Source organism: Phocoena sinus, chromosome 7 (assembly GCF_008692025.1).
Source record: "Phocoena sinus isolate mPhoSin1 chromosome 7, mPhoSin1.pri, whole genome shotgun sequence".
NCBI classification, from domain to species: Eukaryota; Metazoa; Chordata; class Mammalia; order Artiodactyla; family Phocoenidae; genus Phocoena; species Phocoena sinus.
The window spans coordinates 90,222,194-90,248,932 of record NC_045769.1 but is presented as its reverse complement, the minus strand read 5'-3'; the positions used below and the strand labels follow the sequence as shown (position 1 = coordinate 90,248,932).

General features: G+C 34.4%; 1 protein-coding gene across 1 annotated transcript in view; it reads right to left on the bottom strand.

Annotated features, from left to right (window-relative positions):
- Positions 1 to 26,739, bottom strand: part of LRP1B (LDL receptor related protein 1B) — a 1,461,391-nt gene that overhangs the window by 472,372 nt on the left and 962,280 nt on the right. The window contains 9 exon segments of the mRNA XM_032636635.1: positions 1,832 to 2,203; positions 3,478 to 3,602; positions 3,895 to 4,046; positions 4,178 to 4,304; positions 19,953 to 19,994; positions 19,996 to 20,047; positions 20,050 to 20,085; positions 20,659 to 20,745; positions 20,748 to 20,786. Of these exon segments, the coding sequence (XP_032492526.1) occupies positions 1,832 to 2,203; positions 3,478 to 3,602; positions 3,895 to 4,046; positions 4,178 to 4,304; positions 19,953 to 19,994; positions 19,996 to 20,047; positions 20,050 to 20,085; positions 20,659 to 20,745; positions 20,748 to 20,786 (1,032 nt within the window).

Sequence of the window (26,739 nt, the reverse complement as noted above, 5' to 3'; positions counted from 1 at the left end):
AATGTTAGTTAATAGATTACAGATGCAACATAAGCACTTCCAACTCTGAATTGTGTCAGTCTAGGAAATGGAGGGAGGACCAGAGAGAATTATAATGTAAACTTCATAGGGATAAACCCAAAGAATCAGTAATTCTCGAATATGTCTCAAGTCTATGATCAGTACAGTTATAGTTGCATCTTCATATATATACACACACACAGGGAAGCCAAAATGGCATGTGCTGGAATATACAAATTGTTATGAAATTATCCACAAGTATAGTAACCTAGGAATAAAGAAACAAGAATGTGTATTTGTATATGCTTGAAAGTACACACTTGAACTGATTTGGAAAGGCTGTCAGGTTTGAATAGGCAAAAGGGATTGTGAGGATATTAAATACTGAGAGAACAAAATAAACTGTGACAGGCTTAACATGGGATGGCCATGTACAATAGGGAGTTTGATGTGTTTTTCACATGAGTAAGCATATGAATAGATGCTGGATCTCACTAGTTATCAGGTAAATGTATATTAATATAAGTTGACTTTTTAAACATATTAGTCATAAGCTAATAAAAATTATAAAATCATTGTCAAAAGTGTGGGAAAATGGATCTTTTTATAAACAGTTAATGAAAACATAAATTGATATGGTCTTTTTGGAGAAATTTGACCAGTTCTAAAAAAAAAATAAAACAATGATTTTGCAGTTCTATTTCTAGGATTCTATGCTAAAGAAATATTCACATGTGTGAAAAAACATATTTATGTGCACAAATGTTCACTGTGACATTGTAGGTAGTGATAAGACACCAAAAACAACCTAAATGTCAGTGAGAAAATGGTTAAATAAATTAGTTTACTCTTAGTATAGGATAGATACAGGCTTTCAAAAGAATAAGATAAAGCCTTATCTTAAATAGCCTTAAAGCTTTTTAAGATATATTGTAAGTGAAAAAAAGCAGGTGAATATTGTATCATTACATTTTTGTAATTAAAAATGATACACACACCGCAAGAAAATTCTGGAGGCATGACAGCTGTCACAAGTAAATGGAATTGATGTTGCAGGGATGAGGCAGAAACTTCAGTTAAAAATCCATATTACTTGAACATTTTATAATTTATGTATTATTTTGCAATTTAAAAAGTAATGAAAAAGATTGACCTCAGTATAGTGAAATTGGAAAAGTGAGGAATATATGGAAATCACATAGAGATAGAGAAGAGAGAGATGCTGAATGAAGAATATGAAGATTGTCCCTGTAAAAGTTGGATGACAGGAAAGAGGTTTCTCTAAATTATAATGTGTAGATAATTCACACAATATTATGTTTGAGTCCTGTAAAATATTAAAAGAAGTATTGTCCTGTAGACTATTAAAAATATTTTTAAAATATTAGATTATTTAATAACATTTTCTCATCAAGACTGTCATATATATGAACACAAAAAATCTGATACTTGAGAAAATAAAATTCACTGAATATAATTAGGTAGATATTCTTAAAGATATAATTTCACCCACTGGAAGAAAATAAAATTAGTAAGTTTTATACTGAAAAATTATTTTCCATGAATTTTAATATACTTATTAATAAGAAACATTATAAGGAATATACTGAGTGTTCCATGATTAGAAGCTAATAATCATAATATTCACACTGTACATGCTAGCAGTTAATTCTTTGACTTTTGGGGGTTTGGATGTTATAGTTTCACTCATTCTTGAATATAAACTCTAGGAAAATATAATTGCTACATGCAATTACCACTCTAATTTCTCTACTACTCCAAATGATACTCATTTCCACCAAACTGTTTAAAAATAAATTGTTGTACTTACTTTCAACAATTACTTGTCTGTCTTCCCAGTTATCTTTAATAAGCTGTATATTTCCAAAGTGTGCATCACTGTAGAAGATTCGGTTGGTACCTTTTCTTCTTTGATTATAGTCAAAAGCCAAAGCTATGACATTCTTGAAATAATGTGGATTTTCATATGGCCTTATTGGTGAATTTAAATTGGTTTCATCAGAAAGATGTATACTTTTTAATATTGTTCTCCCTGAATACAGCAAATAGCCTTCATGCCTTAAGCAAGTAACTCCATCCTCTGCTAAATATCCATGGGCACAAGCACAAGTTCTCTGGGAATTTCCTCGATAAAGACAGAGTTGCTGACATCCCCCATTGTCCTTGGCACAAACATTGGTCCCTAGGGAGAAAAAGAAGGTACACACACGTATGTCTGTGTTTTTTCTTTTGTTTTCCAGATAGTTTTTTCTTAGAAAAATATTAAAAATTTAATGTTGAATATTCTGGGTTATTTTATGCTTAACTTTTAGACTGGTCAGTATAAATCCAAACACTATAAAGTACTGCTATTTTTAATCACTTCAGTTTAAAAACCTGGGATTTTTTTATTTCAAAGATCACATTCTTCTGCTCCCCTGACCATCCAAAGAGAAGCATAAAAAATTTCCCTTAATCAGCCAGTTAAGTGCATAACCCTTTTGAAACTTGATACTAAGATTACAATAGGTTGTATATATTGTAATCTTTGGTACAAGTAACTGATTCACTCAAAACATGAACTGCATTCACCAAAAGAAATAGGCAGTACCTTAAACTTGGTGTCGATGAAGTATATAAGATATCAAAGAAATTTATGGCTCTAATGTGCCTACCTTCCTAAGTATATTGGGCATAAGTTTTTCACTCCAGTTTTGAGTGAAGATATAACATGATATTAAGATTTCTGCATCAGACTAATTCTCCTCTATGAATCCATCATCCTCTCCAAAATTATTATACCTTCCTTTGATGTCAAGAAAATTAATTACAATTTACTCTAATGGACATTTAAAATGAACATTATCTTAATGGAAGTGATATTAAAAAAAATCCAAATCATGTCATATCAGTTTCAAAACACATATTTTAAAGAAATGATGACTGGACTTATTTCACACTAATAGCAACCTTCTGGAGCCATCATCACTTTATGTATTAAAATATAGTCTGACATAAAAACAACCTTTTGGCCCAAGTAATGTGGCATATTTAGTTAGTTCTAAATAAAGTGTGTGACTATTAAAATATATATATATATATATATAAAATCAAAAAAAATTTTTGGCTGCTTTTTACTCTCTAATATCCTAATTGTGCTTTGTATATACTTCATTGAACATGTATATTTATCAAGTGTTTCTATATTACTTAGTCTAAACCTATACTGAAGCCATACCAGGTATATAACATCCATATACATGCACTGTCCTAGGCAAAACTATCCATGAACTATTATATATTTATTTCATTAGGCTACTATATGATTTTTGTAGGAAATTAGATGTAAAAAAATAGGGTCTTGAGGTTTTGGACTCATATAAGAATTAATCCCTAACTTAAGTTTGATAAATAAATGTCAAAAAAAATAAGAGAAAGAAATAACATAAAATGTATTTATCATACAAGAGTGCTGACCTTTCTCTCTTACTCGGTTAAAGATTTTAACCTCCTTCAGGTTGACTCCAAGACCCGTTCTCATGGTTACGGTTTCTGTGGCGTCATTCTTGTGGCCCCTTCTGATGGACCCGTTGGCATGTGCTCTGCCAAGAAATTGAACATACGTGATCAACAATCTTTAATCCAAATCAAGCCAGTTATTTAAGCTGAAGGTAACAGATGGCCCAGCAGAATGAAAAGAAACCAACATTAGTCTGTGACATTGAAAGGGTTGAGCCTGGAATAGCAAGAGTGACTGCCTCTTCTGTGGAAATTACATGGTTTTGTGAGATCCTTTCTGTGACCTTGCTAAGGAATGGCTAATCCTACAAGGGTAAAGCAACTGGCACTAAAATAACATTTTGAGACTCAAATACTTATGAAAAAATAAATTACCTGTCAGACCAGTAGATGTACGCCCCAAAGACTGCAACTGAAAACATATCCACATTGCTCCCTGACAGCACCATCTCACGATTCCCGCCAGTCTCAAGGTCAATTCTTTCTATCTTGTCTATACGAGCATCACACCAATACAATTTATTTTCCTAAGGTTGATTGAAAAGTAATATTACAAGCTGTTTTTGATTGTTATATAAAGAAAATAAGAGAACACTAAAAGTAGACTAATGCAAGTTGGCAGTTAATGCACTTTCAATACTTAAGAAATCCAACAGACCTCATAGTCAATGGAGATGCCATTTGGCCATGCTATTCCCATGCTTACGAGGACAACCTTCTCTGAGCCATCTAAACGAGCCTTTCCAATGGACGGCATCTGTCCCCATTCAGTCCAGAACAAGTAGCTGAAATTAAATTGTAGATAAATGCAGATAAACACAAAACTGTGTAGTATTAATAACAACAGCAATACCATTCATACTAACAGAAAATAACACCATTTAAAAATCAATATATGTGTGTATTGTTTACAATAAAATAATTTTTATTATAAAAAAAATTTAACCATTCATAGAAATCACAAGGAAGAATTTCCAAAATACCTTTTGTACATGCTGCTCCCTATCTGAAATGCTTTTTTTAATCTACTTGCTTAATTCCTTCTGTTTTTTTAATATATCAAACATTTCCCTCAAGAAGCCTTCTGTGTTCTCTCTGATTATTGCACCATATACTCTGCTTCATAGCATGAATTAGAGTGGCAAATTTACACTTGTGTTTCTTTACAAAGTTACCTTTTATTAATATTTTTTGCTCCCATTAGACTTTAAGCTCAGTGAGGACAGTGATCTTTTTTCTTATTCACTATTATACCTACAGCACTAGGTAATTTATGAATGTATACATGAATACATTATAACTTTCAGTTCTGTCCACTTAGATTGCTAAATGGCTATTCAACTTTGAATTTTATAAATCATCTTGTGAAGGCATCTTAAAACATGAATTCATACAAAGCAGACATTCTTATTTTAGTAATCTTTTAACGTAATGTGGAAGGACTGTGGAAGAAAATAAAATATAAAAGAAAGAAAACCCACAGTATGCTGAAATATGTCAAAAAATGAAATGTTAAAAAACAGAAGGTACATAATCCATGTTTCTTTCACCTATTCATTCAATAAATGTAGTATTTATATTATAATACAGAAATTCATGCTTTCAGATAAATCAGATCTATTCTTTTGAAGTTATGCCCAGTGAAGTTTTATTCATCTGTCAGATAACAGCAACGACTAAAGTTTAGAAAAATATGGCAATCATTGATTCAGTCAGGTAAAAATGAGTGTGTATTCTGTGCATATTTGAATACGGATATAACAGCAATCATACACAAGGAGAGAAAGTGAGACTGCATATAGGAAAAGCAAAGAAGACCTACATTCATATTTTGTATTATTTATCCATGAAAAATGATAAACTACATAAAATATGTATTTCCTTTATGCATATTGTTTTGACTTATTTTAAAAGTCGATTTTTTCCCCTGAAAATGCTGTACAAAATAAATGCATTGGACTTTTACACCCAGACAAATATGAGGTGTGGCTGGAATCCCAAGTATATTAATCCTGACGAAACTTTCATTCATAGTTATAAGCTCTATAAATCAAAAAGGGAAAACTTTGTAGCAAGAAATCCAACTAGGGCTTCCCTGGTGGCGCAGTGGTTGAGAGTCTGCCTGCCGATGCAGGGGACACGGGTTCGTGCCCCGGTCCGGGAGGATCCCACATGCCGCGGAGCGGCTGGGCCCGTGAGCCATGGCCGCAGAGCCTGCACGTCCGGAGCCTGTGCTCCGCAAAGGGAGAGGCCACAACAGTGAGAGGCCCACGTACCGCAAAAAAAAAAAAAAAAAAGAAATCCAACTAATATTGGTTAGATCTAGGTTGAAGCAGGCATGGAAATATCTATATTTCTATTAAAATTATGATTTTTAAATCTTTAAGGGACATTGCATTAAAAATTATTAAAAATAAAAACACTTTTAACTGAGAGGTAAAATGTTGCTTCATTTAACTTTTCAAGGAGAAATTTTAGCATTACTAATGACACTAAAATGACAAGTCAGTCATTTGTTAAGATGACAGGGATGTTACACTGTGAAGGAGGCATTTTGGGAGCCAAGGACAGATCTGCGCTTATTTATTCAATCTGATTCTTGTCATCTACTTTTAATACACTCCAGAGTTCAAATATGGGAGGCAATGGGTATAATATACTTTTTATTTAATAGTAATCTTTCAAATGTACTAAATGACTAATCAAAATATTATACCGAGTAGGTCAAATCAGCCATTTAACATATTTAATTCTCACAACTTTGGAAATTGTAGTTCAGGAAGTTAATGATCCACAGTCACATGGCTGATAGGGGAACTGCACTCAGGCTTTACTAACCCAGGGCTATATTTTCTTCTCTATGCTGTCTCACCAAATAGAAATATAATACAACAATATAACAATCTTAAATCAAGTGAGATTTTCCCCTAAGTATAAGGAATATAACAAAGATCTCCATACTTGAAAAACAAAACAAAACATGAAAAAAGTCTTAGTATTAAAAACAAGTCTCTTTTTTCCCCTAGTAGTTCCTATTTTTTTGAAACTTGCAGTACTTCTAGGCAGGAGGCTTAGATGAATGGCAACAAAATTAGGAATAAAAAAATATTCAAAATAAAACTATCTTGAATACAGATTTTACTCAAATTTTCAGCAGTAATTTGACACACTGTCACAATATGTAAAGCCAAAGCTGACTGCAAGCATCACTTTTATGGCTAAAGTATTTATCAACTTAACACAACTAAAATATTCTACACTTGCCAAAATTAAGCAACATTTTATGATGGTCAGGCAAAGAATAATTTATTTTCTCCCTAAACTGAAATTGAAAGTAAAGAATTGAATAGAATTAGCACCTTGAGAACCTTTGGGAATTACAAACCAAATACAGAGAAAGAACACTCTCTAACTTATAAAACTGCAGCAAAAAACTTATGAATAATTTGAGTGTAATTTACACAGATGTGCTTGGGATATCTTTAATGAACATAGATTCTTCATATATAAACGTGATCTTCAGCAATGGGAAGAAATGAAAATTTTTTCACTGGTTTTTGAGACTCCATGGAAATTAACATTCAGTGATGGTATTTCAAATAGATGTTGTCCCCATTTAAGTTCAAATTTTGCTGTAGTGGAGTGTTGGATTGTATGATATAGCCAAGAAAATTGCCTTTAGAGTATTAGCTTGGTTAATCTAGCCCTGAAAATACTTTCCAAGGCTATCCCAGATCCAGAAATTTTCAAAATTGTCAAAATCAAATGCTGTATTGTATGATCGACATTTCTCTGGATAATCATTTGTTCTACACTGAAAATTCCCTTATTTACAGAAGCTTATAGTTACAGAATTTAAAAACAGAACACTTAAAAAAGACATTCAAAAGTGGTTTGAAGGATTATAGAAATACTATCAGAAATCATAACACAAATATCCCTTATTGTCTTAATTAGACACAGAAGTTCTTGGCAGGAACATGTGCAAAGAATATATATCACAAGCTAACTTCCAATTAATTACTGACATTTGGTTAATAGGTAGAAGACTCCATTGGTAGTGTTGGTTTCCAAAGGCCTAGCATACACTTAGTGGTCCCCAAAAGTTTTTAAACTTACCATATGACAACTGTACTGATGTCAGAATTAGTTTACAAACAGGTGCTCTTATAAAGGAAAACAAATGTTTTTATGTCACGATTAGATTCAAGCTGAAAAATACACTTTCAATGTATTATAAATGTCCTTGAATAATTTCAAATAAATATTTTTGGGGAAATAAGGCCAACATGAAAGCTAAGCTCCAAAGTTGGTGGGGAAAGAGTAAAGGAGTATGGGCAAGAAAGAGAGGAACAAACGTGTCTAAATTGTTAAAGAAATAGTATTAAATATAATTCTTATATTTTAAATATATGAACCATAGTGAAAAGCCACTAATTTGAATCAATCATTTTCTTTTAAGGTTTTTTTGACTGATAAACTGTTTCTCTGGAGCATAGATCTGGGTTGCAGTTTTTACGATAAATTTACTATTTCTTCCTATTCCTATCCTTTACCTAAGAGAGTATGAAATAGATACTTATAAGATATGCTAGAGAAAACCTGAAATAACCAAAAATTGCCATGCTGGCACAAAAATGAAGATCACATAATTCTCTTATGTAGGCAGTTGCCTTGGTTGAAAAGAGAATCAAGAATGTCATTGTGTCCTCTGTGAGAGTGGAGGTCAACAGTGTGTTAGTTTATCTGTAAAAATAAGAAAAACAAAAAACAGAAGCCCTGTAGGCTTTTATATATATTATACACATATAATATATATTTTGTATATAAGGAATAGTAGCTTAGCAGTTTCACTAGAATCACTTAAAACACATATTAATTGAATACCTTGTAGGCCAACGTGTCAATGTCTCCATCTTCAGGCTAAAGCACAGGGAAAATAATATAGTACTGTCAAAGTCTGAATACATTTCATGAATATGTGAATTGACATCCTTCATTGCCTATGAGGAATACAGTGTATTCCTCTATTCCTGGGAGGGCTTCTTCACATTTCCTTTTTCTTCTCTGTGCAGTTTTTGTTTTGAGAAAGTATTACATGCCAATCCCAAATCACTTTTCAAGCCCTGAATTGCTTAAGAGGCTCCTGAAATATAAAAAGAACTCAACCACAGATAGCAGAACACTCTGCTAAAAGGAAGAGAGTCTAGAGACAGTAGAACCTTGAATACTACTTTCTAATTTGTTTTTGACAGTGGTTCGGTGGATGATTCTCAAATGTATACTTTCATTGCAGTCATGCATTCATTCAACAAATATTAATTAGGTACCTATTAAGTGCTAGGAACTGATAATATGAAATGAATTGGACTTAGTGACCCTTATGAAGGTCACTGTTTAATGGCAGAGGCAGATGGGTAAATAAAGAATTACCTGAGAAAAATGCTACCAGCAATGCTTAAAACTTGCTAGTTGTGGGCTTCCCTGGTGGCGCAGTGGTTGCGAGTCCGCCTGCCGATGCAGGGGACGCGGGTTCGTGCCCCGGTCGGGGAGGATCCCACATGCCGCGGAGCGGCTGGGCCCGTGAGCCATGGCCGCTGAGCCTGCGCGTCCGGAGCCTGTGCTCCGCAACGGGAGAAGCCACAACAGTGAGAGGCCCGCGTACAGCATAAAAAAAAAAAAAAAAAAAAAAAAAAAACTTGCTAGTTGTAAGTCTCTATACGACATGAAAGTAGGGGCTTCAACACTGAAACTGTGGAAGTGCTGTGGTGAGAGAAGTTATTATTCCTACAAACAACTTCAGAAATAAACCTTTCCTTTGAAGCAAAATAAACATACAGGCCATCTGGGTTGTTCTCTCCTTACGTTTAAGCTTAAAAAATATTTTTAAGTTATCATTTGTTCTTCAGGCCTTGTTCTGGTTTTTGTTATTCTTTAGTTTTACATTAGATTCCTTCTTGACTCATTACTTTCCAATATGAAGTAATTATATAAAACAATCATTATGTGTGTACCCAGCCAACACTGGAGAAGTATGGAGAAACAGGCTTTAGAAAGAAAAATTTCTTTGGCATCTGTAATTCCATAGCATGTTAGACTTATCACCCCATATTATATTTTTAATTCCTTATTTTATGTATCTATTTACAGCCTGCCTCCTTGCCCATCCTTTCAATAAATATGTACATATACATATACATTCACGTGTACATATATGATATTCGTTTGCTATTTACATGGTTTAACAATGGTTTTCCTGAGTGGTCCATCTTTTATTCACTTTTGGTATTTTCAGTATATAATATTTGATGTTTCCCTATAATCTATGAATTTTCCTATGAAATATTTAACACTGAGATACCTAGGGCCTAGACTCGTAGTGCTCATGAGTTGATTTGGAATTCTTAAAATATTATACAGAAAATTTTAATTTGTTTCATGAACCCCAAACCATCTTAAATAGCAGTCATATGCAACCTATCCTGGATATCCCATGTCGAAACACACTGAGGAGATTTCTATAGGCAAATAGAGAAAGGAATATCTTAAACTTCTCTTTTACCCTTTACCACATTTTTATTGGTCAGATCCCTTAAGAAATTAGGAAAAGGTCCTACAGTTTTGTGTGGCTATCGCTGGTCTCCATTCGACATAGCTTTGGTGGTCTGGGCCAGGGGCTCCCTGGGAAGTGGCATGACCTTTCTGGGATCTCTTTCTCCTCCACCAGCTCAGAGCTGCAATTATAACCCAGGGCATTTTGATAATTTCTAGTCCTTCTTTTCTCATTTTAGCGGGAGAGGTAAGGTCCAAGATTTATGTTTAGAGGTTAAGAAATGAGAATAAAGCATATTGGAAAAAAGTAGGTGAGACCTAACTATCTTTGAAAGAAGAGTGTCTACAGTAGAATTTTTCTAGTGAAAAATAGTATCGCACTTTTCTTTCATTTGTCCTAATTTGTATGCCTCAGAGACTTGTAGAAAAAGGTGGCTGTGATTTGAGGAATAATTGTGGTATTTCTGAATTACTTGACCATCATGGTATATTAATGTTATAAACTATCACCCTGATTCTACCATTATTTCTATTGCAAAATTTAATTCCTTCTTCTTTATATGTTACCTCGTCTTCAGATGTAAAATACATTGATACTTTAGGAGATGGTGTTAAACTATGCTATACTTTTGCTATCTCAACAGATGTTAAACTGTCATTCAAGACCTTCTGTATATTACTGGGCATATTCCAAAAGCATATATGTATATATAGTCAATGAAAGACCATTTAACAATATGTACTTTTTAAACACCAAAATACCATGTAAAGCTGAATCTCTGCCATGGAAAGAAACACTTTTCAGAAAGTTATATATGGTTGTAGAGATATAAAGCTAAATTAAGAGAGGCAATGTAGATCCAACTGCCTAACAAGAAAAAAAAAAAAAATCACAGAGTATTTGTGTTTCACTTAGAGATCATACATCATGGGAGGTTAACCAACTTTTTTGATATCATACTGCGACTTTCTATGCATCTTTTTTTTTAATTGTAGGTAGAAAATGACTTTTTAGCATAAAGAGAATTATTACATTTTAAGTTTTTTAAAGAGAGTGAGGCCTTACCAAAAAAAATAAAGAAGTCAACAGAGGGGAGAAACTGAATTTTCAAGCTGAACTAAATTCATATACACTTTCTGTTTTGCATATGGCTACATTTTAAAAGACCTCAAGTCTCCATTGCTCACAAACAGGCTTCATGCCCACTTTTCAAGGCACATTTATATCTTGGATTCAGCTAATTTACTCCATTATGGTTCACCTTTTCTCTTGGTAATACACCTGCTATGTCTTAACATCAAACAGAATATTAAAATGCTGTACTTTATTCCTGTGATATGAATTTTGACACTTAAATGTCTATGTAATATTACCTGGAAATCAGTGTTTGATTTCCAGGTAAAAGTTATTCAAATTTTTACATAGAGTGGTCATTTATAAGTCCTTCTCCCCCCACCCCGAAGTCATCAGTAAACATGTAGATAAGGTATTAGAAGACACATATCACTAATGTTTCCAAGCAGTAATAAACATTTCCTGAAAATAAACCTAATATTTGAAAAGGTATACCAATTCTTAACTATGAATCCTAAAAAATATCTATCCGTGTGACAATATCGAAGAAAAGTTTTAAGAAGAAGTGAAGACAGAGAGAAACAATATTTAAAATATTGTTATACATGTCAAAGATTTCTTGTTCTGTGGGATGAAATGTAAATCTTGTTTGGGGGGCTCAAAATTAATAAATCAAAAGTGCTTACTGAGATCCTCCGGCTAAGTCAGTGCTGAGCTCAGAGTCACAATGGAGAGAAATGGAAAACTTAAGAGACAGCTGGAGATAAGGAATGACAGGATTTACAGACAGATGGAAATAGGTGATGAAAACCTGTGGGAAGTCTGAAGTAAGTTTCAATCTTGTCAGGACGAAAGAACCATGATAACACAAAAAGAGACGCCATGGTTAGGAAAGAAAGTCAGTAGATGAAAACTAGGAGGACATGGTAAGTTTCAGAGACAGTTGGATGTTCAAATAAATCATTTCTAAAGGAAATTGTAAATATAATTAAAGGAATGGAGATGAAATATTGGATGTAATGTAGTGATTAATGTCAGAAACATGAAAATATGTTTAAAAGATAAATATAGCAAGAGAGAAAATAGCATACAGAGCTTTAAGTGAGGAGAAAGATGCTCAGAAGAGAAATACAATGCTCAGAGGAAATACATGGAAGGAGTCAGAGAGAACAAGAAAACTCAGAGTTAAAGTAGGTAACAGAAAAAATAAACTCTTGAGTAGATAAATGATGGAGAAATGTCAAGGAGAAGGCAAGGGGTGTGAAAAAAAATTTGAAAAACAAAATCTGGATTTGGCTGTGGATAAATTTAGAAATTCCTGGAAAGAACTAAAGCTGAAAATTCATTTCAGCAGTTAAGTGAGGAGACATTTACTTCTATTCTAAGAAGTTGAGAAGTAAACGTGCAGAGAAAAATAAGACAGTATTTTTCTTTTCAAATAAGAGGGATCTGAGCCTATTTGAAAGCAAAGGGAAAGGCTTCATTGAAAGTAATAAATTAAAGATGATCGAACAGAAAAGAACAGTTACTGCAATGAGATGCCTGAGGAAATAGATGCCATCGTGTCCAGAATAAAAGTGAAGTAGATTTAAGTAAGAAAAAACAAAACTTTCTCTGAGGTTATATGCACTTATTTCAAAACATTCACATTATGAATTTGTAGATTCCATTTTCCCTTACCATCACATAGTCACTCTATTACAATTAACCACCAAATCCATTTAACTGCTTTACTAATCTCTGACAATTTTGCCATCTTCTCCCTTCTAGCAGACATACTTAGGGACTTTACGGCTCATGTTGTTGATCCTATGAACATCCCAGCTCCTGGTTCCTCATCTTATCTGTTCCAGGGACCTTCGTCTCTCTTTTGCCTCTGCCTTACATTACTCTGATCTCCTGTTCTTGGTTTCCCTCCATTTCATCACTAATTTCTAGACCTCACCTCCTGATTGGCAACTCATAGTTATTCCCTTACAATTGCCAGCTTTGAATCTGTCACCACCTACTCCTCGTTTAGCCCATTTTTTCCCCGTTATTTTGCTACTGCTAAGTTGCTGAGCACTATTACTCAAGGTCATATAAATACCCCATTAGATTCTAGAAACCATTCCAGCTGGACTCGTGTTGCTTGGAATCCTTTTATTCATATTATACTTTATTCATATTCTATTCACCACAATAGTTTCACCAAAATTTACTTATTCATTTAAAGCTGCTAACTCTACTCATATCATCTATGAGTTTTCTTCAATTTCACTAATTTTAACCGCTAAAAAATATTCTATTGCTATACTCTATCTCTTTCACTTCATCTCCAAAAAAAGAAGAGAACTTTCCCTAATTTAATCCTCCCATTTAAATTTACCTCAGTTAATCTTCCCAATAACCAAAAAGGATATAAGCGTTTGAGATCAAGATACTTCAAAAGATCCCAAAGGTCGGAAATGTCCAAGCTGGGCTTCCAAACCATAGTGGACACTGTTGGTGCTGCACTTAGACATCCTCAGATCTTGTTTCCTATTTCTATGTACTCCAGTGCCCAGCTCCTGTGTCCTTTTGTTTTAGTAGCTCACACATCCAACTTTCTTCAGAGGACAGCTACTAGAATATCTTCTTTCACAAGTAGTGCTGAAAGCCAGAAATCTTGGGAGTGTATGTCTCCCCAGGATTTTTGCCCTTATCCAGTGAATAATGGGGTGGAGTTCAAAGTCAAGCTCCCCTGCTAAGTGAGGTTTACCCTCCAAAGCTTTAAAAGGCATGTCTATGGTCTGGACTTTGCTCACAGTTGAACCTTTGTTTGGTCCCTTTCCTATCTGGCTTCTTCTGACTTGAATTCTCATTCCAGGATCTGTTTTTTTAGAGATACCTAATTTTTAAAAACAATTTAATTAATTAATTAATTTATTTATTTTTGGCTGTGCTGGGTCTTTGTTGCTGTGTGCAGGCTTTCTCTAGTGCAGCGAGCAGGGGCTACTCTTCGGTGTGGTGTGCGGGTGTCTCACTGTGGTGGCTTCTCGTTGTGGAGCACGGGCTCTAGGCACACGGGCTTCAGTAGTTGTGGCATGTGGGCTCAGCAGTTGTGGCTCGTGGACTCTAGAGTGCAGGCTCAGTAGCTGTGGTGCACAGGCTTAGCTGCTCCATGGCATGTGGGATCTTCCTGGACCAGGGATCAAACCCTTGTCCCCTGAATTGGCAGGCAGATTCTTAACCACTGCGCCACCAGGAAAGTCCCGAGATACCCGATTTAAGATGCAAATCTTATCTATCTGCTATCTGTTCCATTCTATTGCTTCTTCCTTGACAAGGTTCCTCCTACACTCCTTGGAATCTGTCTCCTTTTTTTTTTTTTTTTTTTTTTTGCGGTACGCGGGCCTCTCACTGTTGTGGCCTCTCCCGTTGCGGAGCGCAGGCTCCGGACGCGCAGGCTCAGCGGCCATGGCTCATGGGCCTAGCTGCTCCGCGGCGTGTGGGATCTTCCCGGACTGGGGCACGAACCCGTGTCTCCTGCATCGGCAGGCAGACTCTCAACCACTGCACCACCAGGGAAGCCCTGTCTCCTCTTTACATGCATTTTCTTCCACCCGTCTGCCTATGAATATGTGCCCATACTCCCTGACCCATACTAAGAAAAACTTTCTGTGTGCTCTACTACATTCTCAATAAACTTGCTATTTTTTCCTCTTTCCTTCATTGTCAAAGTTTCTGTCACTGTAGTCTAAATATGCTGGCTCTACTTTCTAATTATCTTTCACTTATTAATTCTTTATATTTGGCTTCTGCTCTTGCCAGTTTCCTGAAATTCATAACAATTAAAAATGTCATCCTGATCATCAATTGCATGTTCTGTTTTTATCTCTCCTAATCTCTTTCCTGCAGGCACATTCTTCTCCCTAGAACTCTTCCCTTGATTTCTATGATACAGTGATTTCCTGAGGACTTGAAATGGCCTTTTTCCTCTTGCCTCTTTCCTATTTCTTTTGCCTTATTGTTAATTTTCCTTTTTCTCCTCTTAATCATATTATCTCCTAACTGCAAACATTCTTCATTTTTGTCCTTAGACTTCTTTTTCCTTGGATAATTTCATCTACTACCATGATTTATTGAAGAGCCTGAACTCTGTTGGAATAAGGAATAACTTTACACTTATCCAACTCCTGATTCTATTTATACTCTACTAAATATCTCTTCTCCAGAATTTGCTATCTCAGGAAGAATCCATGACCTCCAAGAGAATTCTATTTAAAAACAGAATGATATTGTTAAGATTCATTCTCATGCAAAAAAGACTAGATCTTTCTAAATCCAAACTTAAATCTCATATGTATTTTAAAATCTTCTTCCCTCTTTCCAACTTTGATCTGACTCCTTGTGGCCTGAGGACTTGCCATGAAAAAGTCACACAGTTTTTCCATTTACTGCTCTTTTCTATTTATTTTAGTCTCCCACTTATTGCCTCTTACTCTCTCCATTTCTTGGTTTGAGGGCTGAGAAAGAACCTTCCCCCTCCTCCATAACACTCTCCCTTGGATAATAAAGAACCATTTCTAAGAATTCCTTAATTTAAAGACCGCTACAACTTCAATATCTCATTATACGTCTGATCTCTGCTTATGTGGATTGTTTGGGGCCAGTGGGAAGGGTTAGGAGAGAGGGTCCAGGACCAGTTATGTTTCACTTGGTAAACTGGGGATGGAGTTTTAAAACGTGTGGAATCCCATTGCCAATTTTATGGTCCCAACTTATCTTGCGAGCTACATTACCTACTCTTCCCTACATTACCTTACACACTTTTGTTCTTGGCAATGGCCTTTGCTTTGCCACTACCAATTTTTAAATTATTCTATTTCTTCTTCACATAAAAATATTCCCACTCCATCTCAGAAACCTTTCTCCTTCAGGTTCCCTCAATAAAGACTCTCCTAATCACCACCCAGCTGCTGCCTACTACCCTCACTTGTACTATCTACTCTAATCATATGCTATCTCCTTTTTCTGAATTTTAATGTAATTTTATAATAGCTGTATGAACATTTTCACTTTAACATGAAAATTTAGATATGAGATTTAAGCTTGAGTTATATCAATCTAGTGTTTTTATGCCCCCCAAATTAGTCCTTACTTTACATTATGAGACTATTTTTTTAACTGAAGTTTTGTACTTGTTTAAACTAAAGTTTAAACAGAAAACCTGTTGTGAACAGAAGCTACAATCTTATTTATACCATCATACTTTACAGTGTCCACTTGTGTCTTTCACATAGCCAGTAGTCCTATTTTGTCAAGATGTACTGAATTAAAGCCTGAGGAGGAGACTGAGATGTCCTTACATGACCTGGTTCCCAGTGCATAGCACTCGAGGAGTGTTCATTGAATAAACTGACAAAAAAGTGAAGTACATGTGGGTTTCTTTGCCTGATGTCCTCATCATCCTAGAGAGAAGTTAAGTATAGTTTATATGCTAAGATGACTGTACAAAAGATACTTAAGAAGGTCTGGAATAACAACTTGAGGCCATAGACTAGGTTTTAATAGAATGCAAAAGAAAAACTACAGAGCGACTAGTTAGCGCAAGAGGCCTGTTAAATTGAACTGCATGAATCGTTAATAGGCCAGGCACAAGATGTTCTCTACAATAAAATGAAGTGTTGGACTTATTATAAATATGACGGGAAGAAATTCTTTATTCAAAACAAACCCATTTCCTATGTATCTATGATATTTCATAACATTCAAATTATATTTGTTCCTACCATCAGAATAATTATTCATAGTCCAGCAATTGATCATTTTTTTTCCACTGAGGGAATAATGATTTATTGCTTAATTGTAAAGTACAAATGAAAAAGAGATTTAAAAAATATCATCACATTAGAAGACATTTTTATATTCAAATTTACAGGTACGATGTGGACACACTAAACTGAGTCATGTGTTTTGTTCTTGGAACTAAACAAAATTATACCTTCCCTCAACATTCTTAATATGTACTGGCAAGTGTCCATGGGCAGGCAGTGGTGGGTAAGAGAATTTACGGGGGAAGTCAGACCCAACTCAAAAAATTTTAAAAACTTTTCCTAATTTTCCCAGCATTTTCTCATTATTGTTTATTCTCTCAGTATAGCTCTAATCTTTACATTTTTATTATAATTTTATGCTAAAACTGTTAAAACTATTTTCTTATATGCTTGATATTTTTGGTTATTAATTTCTGTAATGCTTAACACTATATATATGTGTGTACGCATAATATAGCATAATCTTTGGAGTTTAGAAAAACCTAACTCTCCCACATATCATGTTAATGATAGAGTAATATATTTTAAATTGCTCAGTTTCCTTATCTGTGAAATGGAGGAAATAACACCACTCTACGTTTGTTGTAAGCTTTTAAACAGAATGAAAGGGGACCCACTGGTGAGTTCTGAGCAAAGCAGTAACAGCTACTTACATTTTGGAAGGATCATTAGGCCACTACATGAAGAATAGACTGTAGGAATACCAAGGTAGAAGATGATAAACCACAATCCAGGAATGTTGGTAAGAATGACAATGACTCAGACTAGGGTGGTAGCAATGAAAATTGTGAGAAGTAGGTAAAGCATAAATGTAGATTGAAGCCAAAGGTAACAGAATTCCTGGTATATTGAACATAGGATATGTGAGAGAGATACCAGTTGTCCTATTGTCTCTTTGAAATTCATCTCGAATCATCCCTAGTACTAATAGAAATTCAGTTTGTTCAGATATTCAGAGTATACTATTTGGTCTGGGACCTTATCCTAGCCCAGGTGATGAAACATAACTTGTCTAAATATGTCAGGATATTCTCTTCCCTTTGGCTATTGACTGATCTAAGGATGGGCATGTAACCCATTTCTGGCTAAGAAAAAAACAAAGGGATTAACACGAAGACCTTTCTCTTCCCAAATAAAACAATAGAGTCTAGCAAGAGAAAGGTTTTCTCCTATCTCCTTCTCTTTCCTTAGGTGTAAACATACTCTCTGAGGATATATCAAGTGTGCTCTAACAATGGGGCCTTAACATCAAGCATAAGACAAAATATAACCTAGTAAAGGTGGTAGTTGAAAAGGGAGAAAGAAAGTCTATAGATTTAACACATTCTAGTTAAATTTTAATTTGCATCCAAGAGCAATCCTAACCAATGCAGCTTTTCAATTTTTATATTGTAATCTTAGTTTTAGCTTGAAGCATTAAAATTTGCTGGCATTATTTTTCTCTCTTATATTAACCTTCTTTGTTTCCTCTTTCACTGTACTGATAGTATGACTAATTTTATAGCATTTGTCAAGAAAGTGAAGACAGTAATGACACTGGAAAAAGCACATACAACATATAACAAATAGGAAAGAATGTAGATTTTCGTGAGAGTTGACTTGATGTTTTACATAGATTGACTTCATCCTAAATCAGTGTTCCTTATACTTGTTGATCTAATACACCTTTGTGTGACCACCATGGCTTCACTTTTTCCACTCCAAAAGACACAGGAGTTTTACTAACATAAAAAAAAACATTTTAAAAAACCTCTAAAATAAAGTAATAATAGAAATTATTATTGCAAGAAACACAATAGTGAGGAATCATATAAATTTTATAATAGGACTGCTTTTTATTATTGTATCAGTCCACAACTTATTCCTTACCACCACTGTACCCTCTGAGGATAGAGAAATAAACCAAACACACATGGCTCTTCTATCGAGTTTTACGAAAGAATACAGACATTCCCCAGTCCAGTGAAAAACAGTGCATAGTACGGTAAAGCAAATAAATATAAATAAGCAACTATAATTTATAAAAGTGAAAGTACTGGGTGCTTTGGTGTCATATAACAGAATGTCTGTTTGTAAAACCAGGAGAAGATAAATAAAATTTATCAAGGTGAAAGTAAGAGGAGAACATTGCAGGTAAGGGAAGAAGCTGTTCAAAGACTGAGAGTGGAAGAGAATGGAAATATTTGAAAACATTTCAAAAAACTAAGAAGTCCAACAGAGACTGAGATAGCAAAGAGGCAGGAGGAGTCTGAGGCTGAAAATTTACATAGGGCCTGATTAAGAAGATCGTAACAGAAATTTTGGACTCTGGTGAGGTTAGAAGATCATTGGGAACTTATTGCAGGGGTATCTGTTGTAGCTCAAAAACAGATTTAATCAGGGTGGAGTAGTGAAGATGGAGGGTGGTAGATTGATAATATCTGGAAGAAAAAAAATCAGCAGAATTTGGTGTCAGCTTGAATTCATTTCAGTGTTAGATATGTACAGTTTGGGTGTCCAAATGGAAAAATGGTACTGTCAAGAGACAGGTAGACATACTTATCTGAATCTCAAGAAGAAAAAGAAGGAAAAAAAAAAAAGTTTGGGATGAACCATGTTGATATGGCAATTATAGATACATAAATGGAAATTGAAGCTTTAGAAATACTGGAGAACGAGTTTGGGCTATCAAATGGTTCTTTCATTCATTCGGCAAATAATTGAGTACCTAATATGTAAACAGTTCTAGGGCAGAACTTTAAATTGATAATCTAGAAAAATGTTGGTGTATCATTTGGATTTACACACACATTAAAGAACGGCATAATAAATATGAACCTATCAATATGTACTGAAATATACATGACAAAGTGAAAATAAACTTTTCCTTCTGCTTAGCTAAGATAGTTTTGAGATTTGTTTCAGACATTATGACTAAAAATAAATATTAATATCAATTTCTGGATTTTTCTTTTAACGAAATTTAAGTCACTTAAAATCCCCAAAATATATGTAAACGTTAAATTTACCCTTTTTCTGGGTGCACAGCTATAGATCTTGTTGATCCAAGCCTTGGGAATAATTACATAACGAAAAGAGCCACTGAGTCTCGCAACTTCAATTAGTTGAAACCATGATCCGTCCAATATATGTTACCTAAAAGAAATACAAACATGTTTATAATACAATTAATGAGAAAAACTTATTTATTAATTCAGCGAAAATTAACTTTCTGACATTCACATGACTATTAAGAAATCATTTACTTCCTAATTCTTTTTTTATATGTGCAGTTCCTAAGCAGAAAGCTATAAATAAATATGCAAATACTTCTTAATCTCACATGTCTGTGGTTTAAAACCATATAGTGATACGTTTATATGTTAAAAATAAATTGAAATTTCTCTCACGTGAGGAAGGGCTGTATTTTCATTTTCTACTAGCTTCAGGCAAAAGAGAACTTCTAACACTTTTGTTTACCAGCCTCGTGGGGCTCTCAGGAGATCTGGGCAAAGTTAATACTACATATCTACTTCTACATAAAAACACTTATCCAAAGGCTCAAAAGCATTAGAAAGAGGGAAGCCAAAAGCAAAAGAGGCTATTTACCCCTGTGGCTAGAAGTACAAAAAAAAACCTGTTATGAGTCAGAAACAGCATTTTTATGAAGCAGATTGAGCCACTAACAATATAGGTGTGAAACAAAAACAGAGAAAGCCATGGATGATACCAGCATCCAGTCAATAGCTATCCCTTCCACTCTTCCCAAGCCATTGGTGATGATATCTTCTTTCCAAGTCTGATCTCTTTTAGCTCGGCTAATTTATTGAAGCCCATGTCTGTCCAGTAGATGGTATCATTTTCTATGGATAAAACAGAAAGAAAAAAAAACATACACAAACACACTATAAAAGGGATCAATATATGTATTAGGAGCACATTGCATCAGCATTTTGGGGGTTATCAACCTGGTGTGCTGGAGTTTAAGTGTTCTTCAGGAAATTTACTAACAAAGATGGTAAGAAAGGTATTAAAAACCACATGAGAGAACCTAGTCAAATGTTTTAAAGCATTTTTGAAATATATGTGGAAACAGTCTATCACATCCTTTTTATTTTTTCTTCATTTTCCTATTCATTTTAACTCAGTAAATATTTATCCCTCATGATCTGCACCTTGATATCAAACCAAATTACTTTGGACTACAGTTTTTCTTTTAACATCTCTTCTTATGTCTGAGTTCTCTACATATAAAGAGAATGCTACTGGGGATAATCAACAAAGTCTCAAAGTAGAGAGAGAATGGAAAGAAACATAAAGGCATTTAAAATATATCAAGGGTGTTTTATGTATAAGGTCATTCAAAATGTATAAAGCCTTAAAAATACCTTATCAACTAATTATTCCTTCTGAGATACTAGTTTCCCAAATGTCAACTACAAACCCTGTGCATTCTTTTTCAAATTCTCTTTGTACAAATGGGCTTAAGAATACTTGAAGAATGGCTCTATGCTATCATAGAGTCTTTAAATAACAGTGCTTTTTGAATATTTGAATGAAAAATGTTCCTAAAGACTATAAATGAAATATATGTGCATGCATATGCATAAAGGGTAGCAATTATAGATCAATGATGTTAAATACAGCCACTAGAAAGACACTGGGGACAAATCATTAAATAATAAATTTGCCACCAACTAAGTAAGTGTTTGTTTGTGTTGTGACCTACATGGCCATTTGAAGAACAAATCCTTTAAGACCAATATAATTTCCATCTGGCACACAGACAGACTATGGAAATAAAGAAAAAGCAATTAGCATAATAAAGCCATTTATCAGTAAGTTTGGGGATTCTGTTTCAAATGAAATATAGTCTAAATTCTATTACCTGTCTGGGGAAAAATTCCAAATAGCCCCTGTTCCCAACAATGGTTAAGTCAGATACACACTTGCGTGAATAAGAGCAGAGATACCATTTTCAAATATATATCTGGAAAGCAAGGACTTGTTTCATTTTTCCAATTTTGTCAAACTATCAGTTGATATGTTTTCATGATTGAAAGAGTGAGTCAATCAACAAAATAAGCATCATTTTTGTATAAATATTAAGTATTATATGAAGAGTCCCATTCTCTTCTGTTAATATTAGATCCATATATCCAACTGCCTACATTGTATCTCCACTTGTATGTAAGAAAAGGCAATCTTGATTGCAAAAGACAAATTTTGGATTTCTACCTGAAACGTACTTCTCTCTCAGTCTTCCATATGGCAGCTCCCCATGCCTTGGTGGTATGATGGAAGGCACCTCCATCCTTTGTTTCTTGGGCTAAAAAACCATCATATTGTCCTTGATCACTTTTCCTCACACTTCACATCTAATCCATCACCAACTACTCTCATCTTCAACCTATAACCAAATATTTTGTCTTTTTATTCTTCTTTCAAATCAGATCCCTCATTCCACCACTTCTCACACTCTCCACTTATAACATAATCCAAGCCATTATTAACTCTTGACTGAAGTATTGCAATAACCTCTAACTTAGTTCCAGCTTCCACTTTGTCTCAGGACTCCCTTTGCTCATGAACCTTTTCTCTACTGAGGGTCCACTATCGCCCTATTAAAAAGTAAATAAGATAATTTCTCTCCTCTCCACTCAAACTTTCTAATCATTTTCCATCTCATCCAACTGTAAAGTAAAAGTAAAGTTCCTTCCAAAACCTTCAAGATCTACCCACATCCTTCAAGTCTCTTTCACCTACTATCCTTCTACTCTCCCCCCTCTAGTAATAAGAACTTCCTCTTCCTAAAACAAACCAAATGCTGTTCAGCCTAAGGTTCTTTACATCACTTTTTCTTCTGCTTGGAATGTTCTTTTCCCAGCTATCTGCACAGTTCTGTCTTAGCTCAAGTATTCCTTCTTACTGAAACTTTCCCTGACTACTCTCTACAGAAATTATTTCCTTGTCATGCTCCATTTCCCTTACAAAACCTATTTTTCTCTGTAGCATTTATTACTGTCAAACACATTACATATTTATTGGTTTGTTGGTTTAGTGTCTGTATTGTCTCACAGAAATATAATCTCTTTGAGGGCCGGGACTTAATTTTGCTCACTGCCTGATCCCTGGCACCTAGAATAGTGCCTGGTACATAGTAAGCTCAAAGTAAACATCTGGTGAATAAATGAATGAATGTGGTGTGCTGTAGCAAAGACTGGTTGGGAGGGTATACAAGGAAGACAAAGCTCTTACTGTGAGAAACTTTATAAGCTAATTAAGGAACAGAAGGTATGCACATGAAAAATGACTAACAATTCACAATAGTGTAGCAGGAGCAGCATATAAGTAGTAAAGACAAGCATTTTTATGAGTTCAAAGAAGACGTTAACAACAAGTATTAGAAAAAAAAGGACACTAAATATTTATGTGACCCTTACTTTTCTATTTCTCTCTAATAGCTTTGCCAGTCCTGCAAAATTTTATTTAGTATAATTAGGAAGCATTTTTTTCTCACATATGCCACTAAATCTTGCGTATACTTTTATTATCATATTGAGCTGAAATTGCATCTTTGCATTTCTTCTTAGAAATTGACTGTGAGATATATCATAGGTAGGGACTGCAATAGACCCAACATTTACCAAGGCAGTCACAAGTGCAGTAGGCATTTCATGAATATTCACTATGTGAATAATAGATTAATTTGTAATGCTGAGGCTATCTCTACATGGTCAAATCCACTAGATTACAGCACTGAAGGAACGGAGGTGTTTCCTTATATTCTTTATTACTTATATTTGGGATATTAGCAAGCAAATCAATCATGCAGTGGTGCATTAAGGAGGACCAAGAGGATAGAATAATTAAATCACTCATTCTCATCCAAATCTCCTTTCCTTATTTTTCACATACACATTGCACACCTCCATGCTCTAAATGGAATGACTTCACTAAGATATAAGAATATGTCTTCTAATTATCTGGGAATATCTGTAAAACATACATAAGGTAGGTCAAGAGTGTTTTAATTATAATAGAATAAGGTGGAAGGATGATAAAATTTTACAACAAACCTTAAAGATACAAAGTGGAAATACATATAAAGACAGAAAGGGAAGAAAGACTATCATAACTGTGTTCTGAAACTTATTCCAAAATATGATTTTTTAACTTTAATTATCCTCATTCAACAGATACTTACATAATACTTAGTGCATGCTAAGCATCCATATAGGCATAGGAGTACGGTGTTGAACATGACAGTCCCTGAAATCGTAGATTTTACTTCTGGAGTTGAATTTTAATATAAACTATCCTAAGACATATGACAATAAGTAACATATAATTATAAATTATGTACCTATTTTGGACACTCAGATAGTATTCAATTGCTGGCTATTATGAACAATGATATGAACATTCTCATCCATGTCTTACAGAGGACATACAGTGTCATTTCTATTGGGTACATAAACAGAGGTAGAATTGCTGAGTCATAGGATGGCTTTAGTAGGTAGGGCTTATTTTAATACATTAATATATTAATTAATTATCTGAAACAATTTTCCCCGAAATAATAATCTACACTATAGACCTTCTACAACTACTGTTGAACTCCACCACCCTCTTCATATCTGGCTGATTCAACCATGAAGACCTCCTACTACATAAGAACATGCAAGAAATTCTAGATTCTCTTATTTCCAGGAACTAGCCACCGTGCTTATTTACCTTGGTTCACAGTGTTTACCTTGTTAGATAAAAAAAAGCAAATGACTGGAGTAGTATGCTTAGTGAAATAAGTCAGACAGAGAAATACAAATACTCTGTATTATCATTTAAATATGGAATCTAAAAAATAAACAAATGAATGTATATAGCAAAACAGAAATGTACTCAGATATAGAAAACAAACTAGTGGATACCAGTGGCAAGAGGAAACTGGGGAGGGGCAAGATAGAGGTATGGAATTAAGAGATAAACTACTACTATGTATAAAACAGATTAGTAACAGGATATATTATACAGCACAGGGAATTATAGCCACTATTTTATAATAACTTTACATGGAGTATGATTTATACAAATATTGAATCACTATGTTATCTAACTATGTTAACTAACATAATATTGTAAATCAACTTACACATCAATAATAAATAAATAAATAAAAATATGTAACTAAATGGGCATGGCTTATTCCAATAAAATTTTATTTCCAAAAAGAATTACTTAAGGACAATTCCAAAGTACTAAAATTTACAAATTTGACTAGCTCAATTTATCTACTCAGTTTTTTTGTTTCTATCCTGCTGGACCCATTATACTCTATCCCATACTTTAAAAATAAAGACACTTATGCTCAATCCCAAAAGTTAACTTATGGAGAATTCCATATAAAGTGTGTTCTGGTTTCTTGATAAACTTCAGTGTTGGGTTCTAAAGAATGTTTTACCTATGGCTATTCAACAATTGTCAACAGATACACTCCTTACTACCTTATAGAGGAAGCTGTCAGGATTTTATTGTTATATTTTTAGCTTTTGTTTTTATATACAAATAAGATTTGGCTGTATGGAGCCAATACAAGCTCTTGGTGTCAATGATTATAGTGAACCTGCACTTTTAACTCTGCCGTAATCAAAATGAACAATGTCCCTCGCCCCACTCTAACCACCAACTCTTACTTGGACTTCAAATATTTGCTACCACTTTCAGATGAACTGGTTGCTGACACCTTTCTCATTTTAAAGTCAAATAGAAGCATTCTCCATGTGTTTACTGGCTGTTTAAACTTTTTTCATTTTTTTGCTACTTATCAGCAGTGACCTTAACAGAGAGGCCCCAAAATAGTTTCTACATTCTCAAAGGCTGCCTTCAAGCCCCACATCCATTAATTCCTCTAGTTTAGCTGAGACTATGGTTTCCAAACTGATTTTTATTCTAAAACTTTGACAGATATGACAGTTACTTCTAATTCAAACTCTGTTTTTTATACTTTCAAAAATCATCTTCTCTAATATTTGGAAAGAAGACACTTTATCATATCACTCCTGCATTTTCCAATCATCATGTGTATCAATGCAATATTTTGTTTCTGTTTTGTGTCATTTCAGCCCAGATACAGGACTCAGTTTTTTCTCCTTAATCCATGTCTTACTCTCCCACCCATATCATGTGCAGAACTATACATACAAGCTTGAAATACAAACAGTGCAGTAGAATTCATGGAGGCATGGGATATGAAGATTTATTATCATAACATAAAAGCTTCAAATTGAAAATCAAATGTCCTTATTCTAAAAGGTGCCCTGGCCACCCCACCACGTGCGTTTTTTCAGTGGCAGCTTCATATTGGGGCCCAGCCTCACATCTTTTCCTCAGCTCCTCCCCTTCTCGCTCATCTCAATTTATCATCCCCGCCCCTTTCTGGTTAGCCATTCATCAAAAAGAAGCCCTCTCTAATCATTGCTCCCATTCTCAGCAACACATCAGCCTTTAAATAATTTAAATTTCTTAGCTCTCAAATGGCTGGCTGCCCATTAGAATTGCCCAGGGAAGTTTTAAAAGAATACTGAAGATGCAGTCACGCCTCAGAGATTTGGAGGGAGACGCAAGAGGGAAGAGATATGGGAACATATGTATATGTATAACTGATTCACTTTGTTATAAAGCAGAAACTAACACACCACTGTAAAGCAATTATACTCCAATAAAGATGTTAAAAAAAACCCCAAAAAGATATATATATATATATATATATATAAATTGCTTAGTCTGGGGTAGTTTGCAGGTTGAGAATTACTAGTT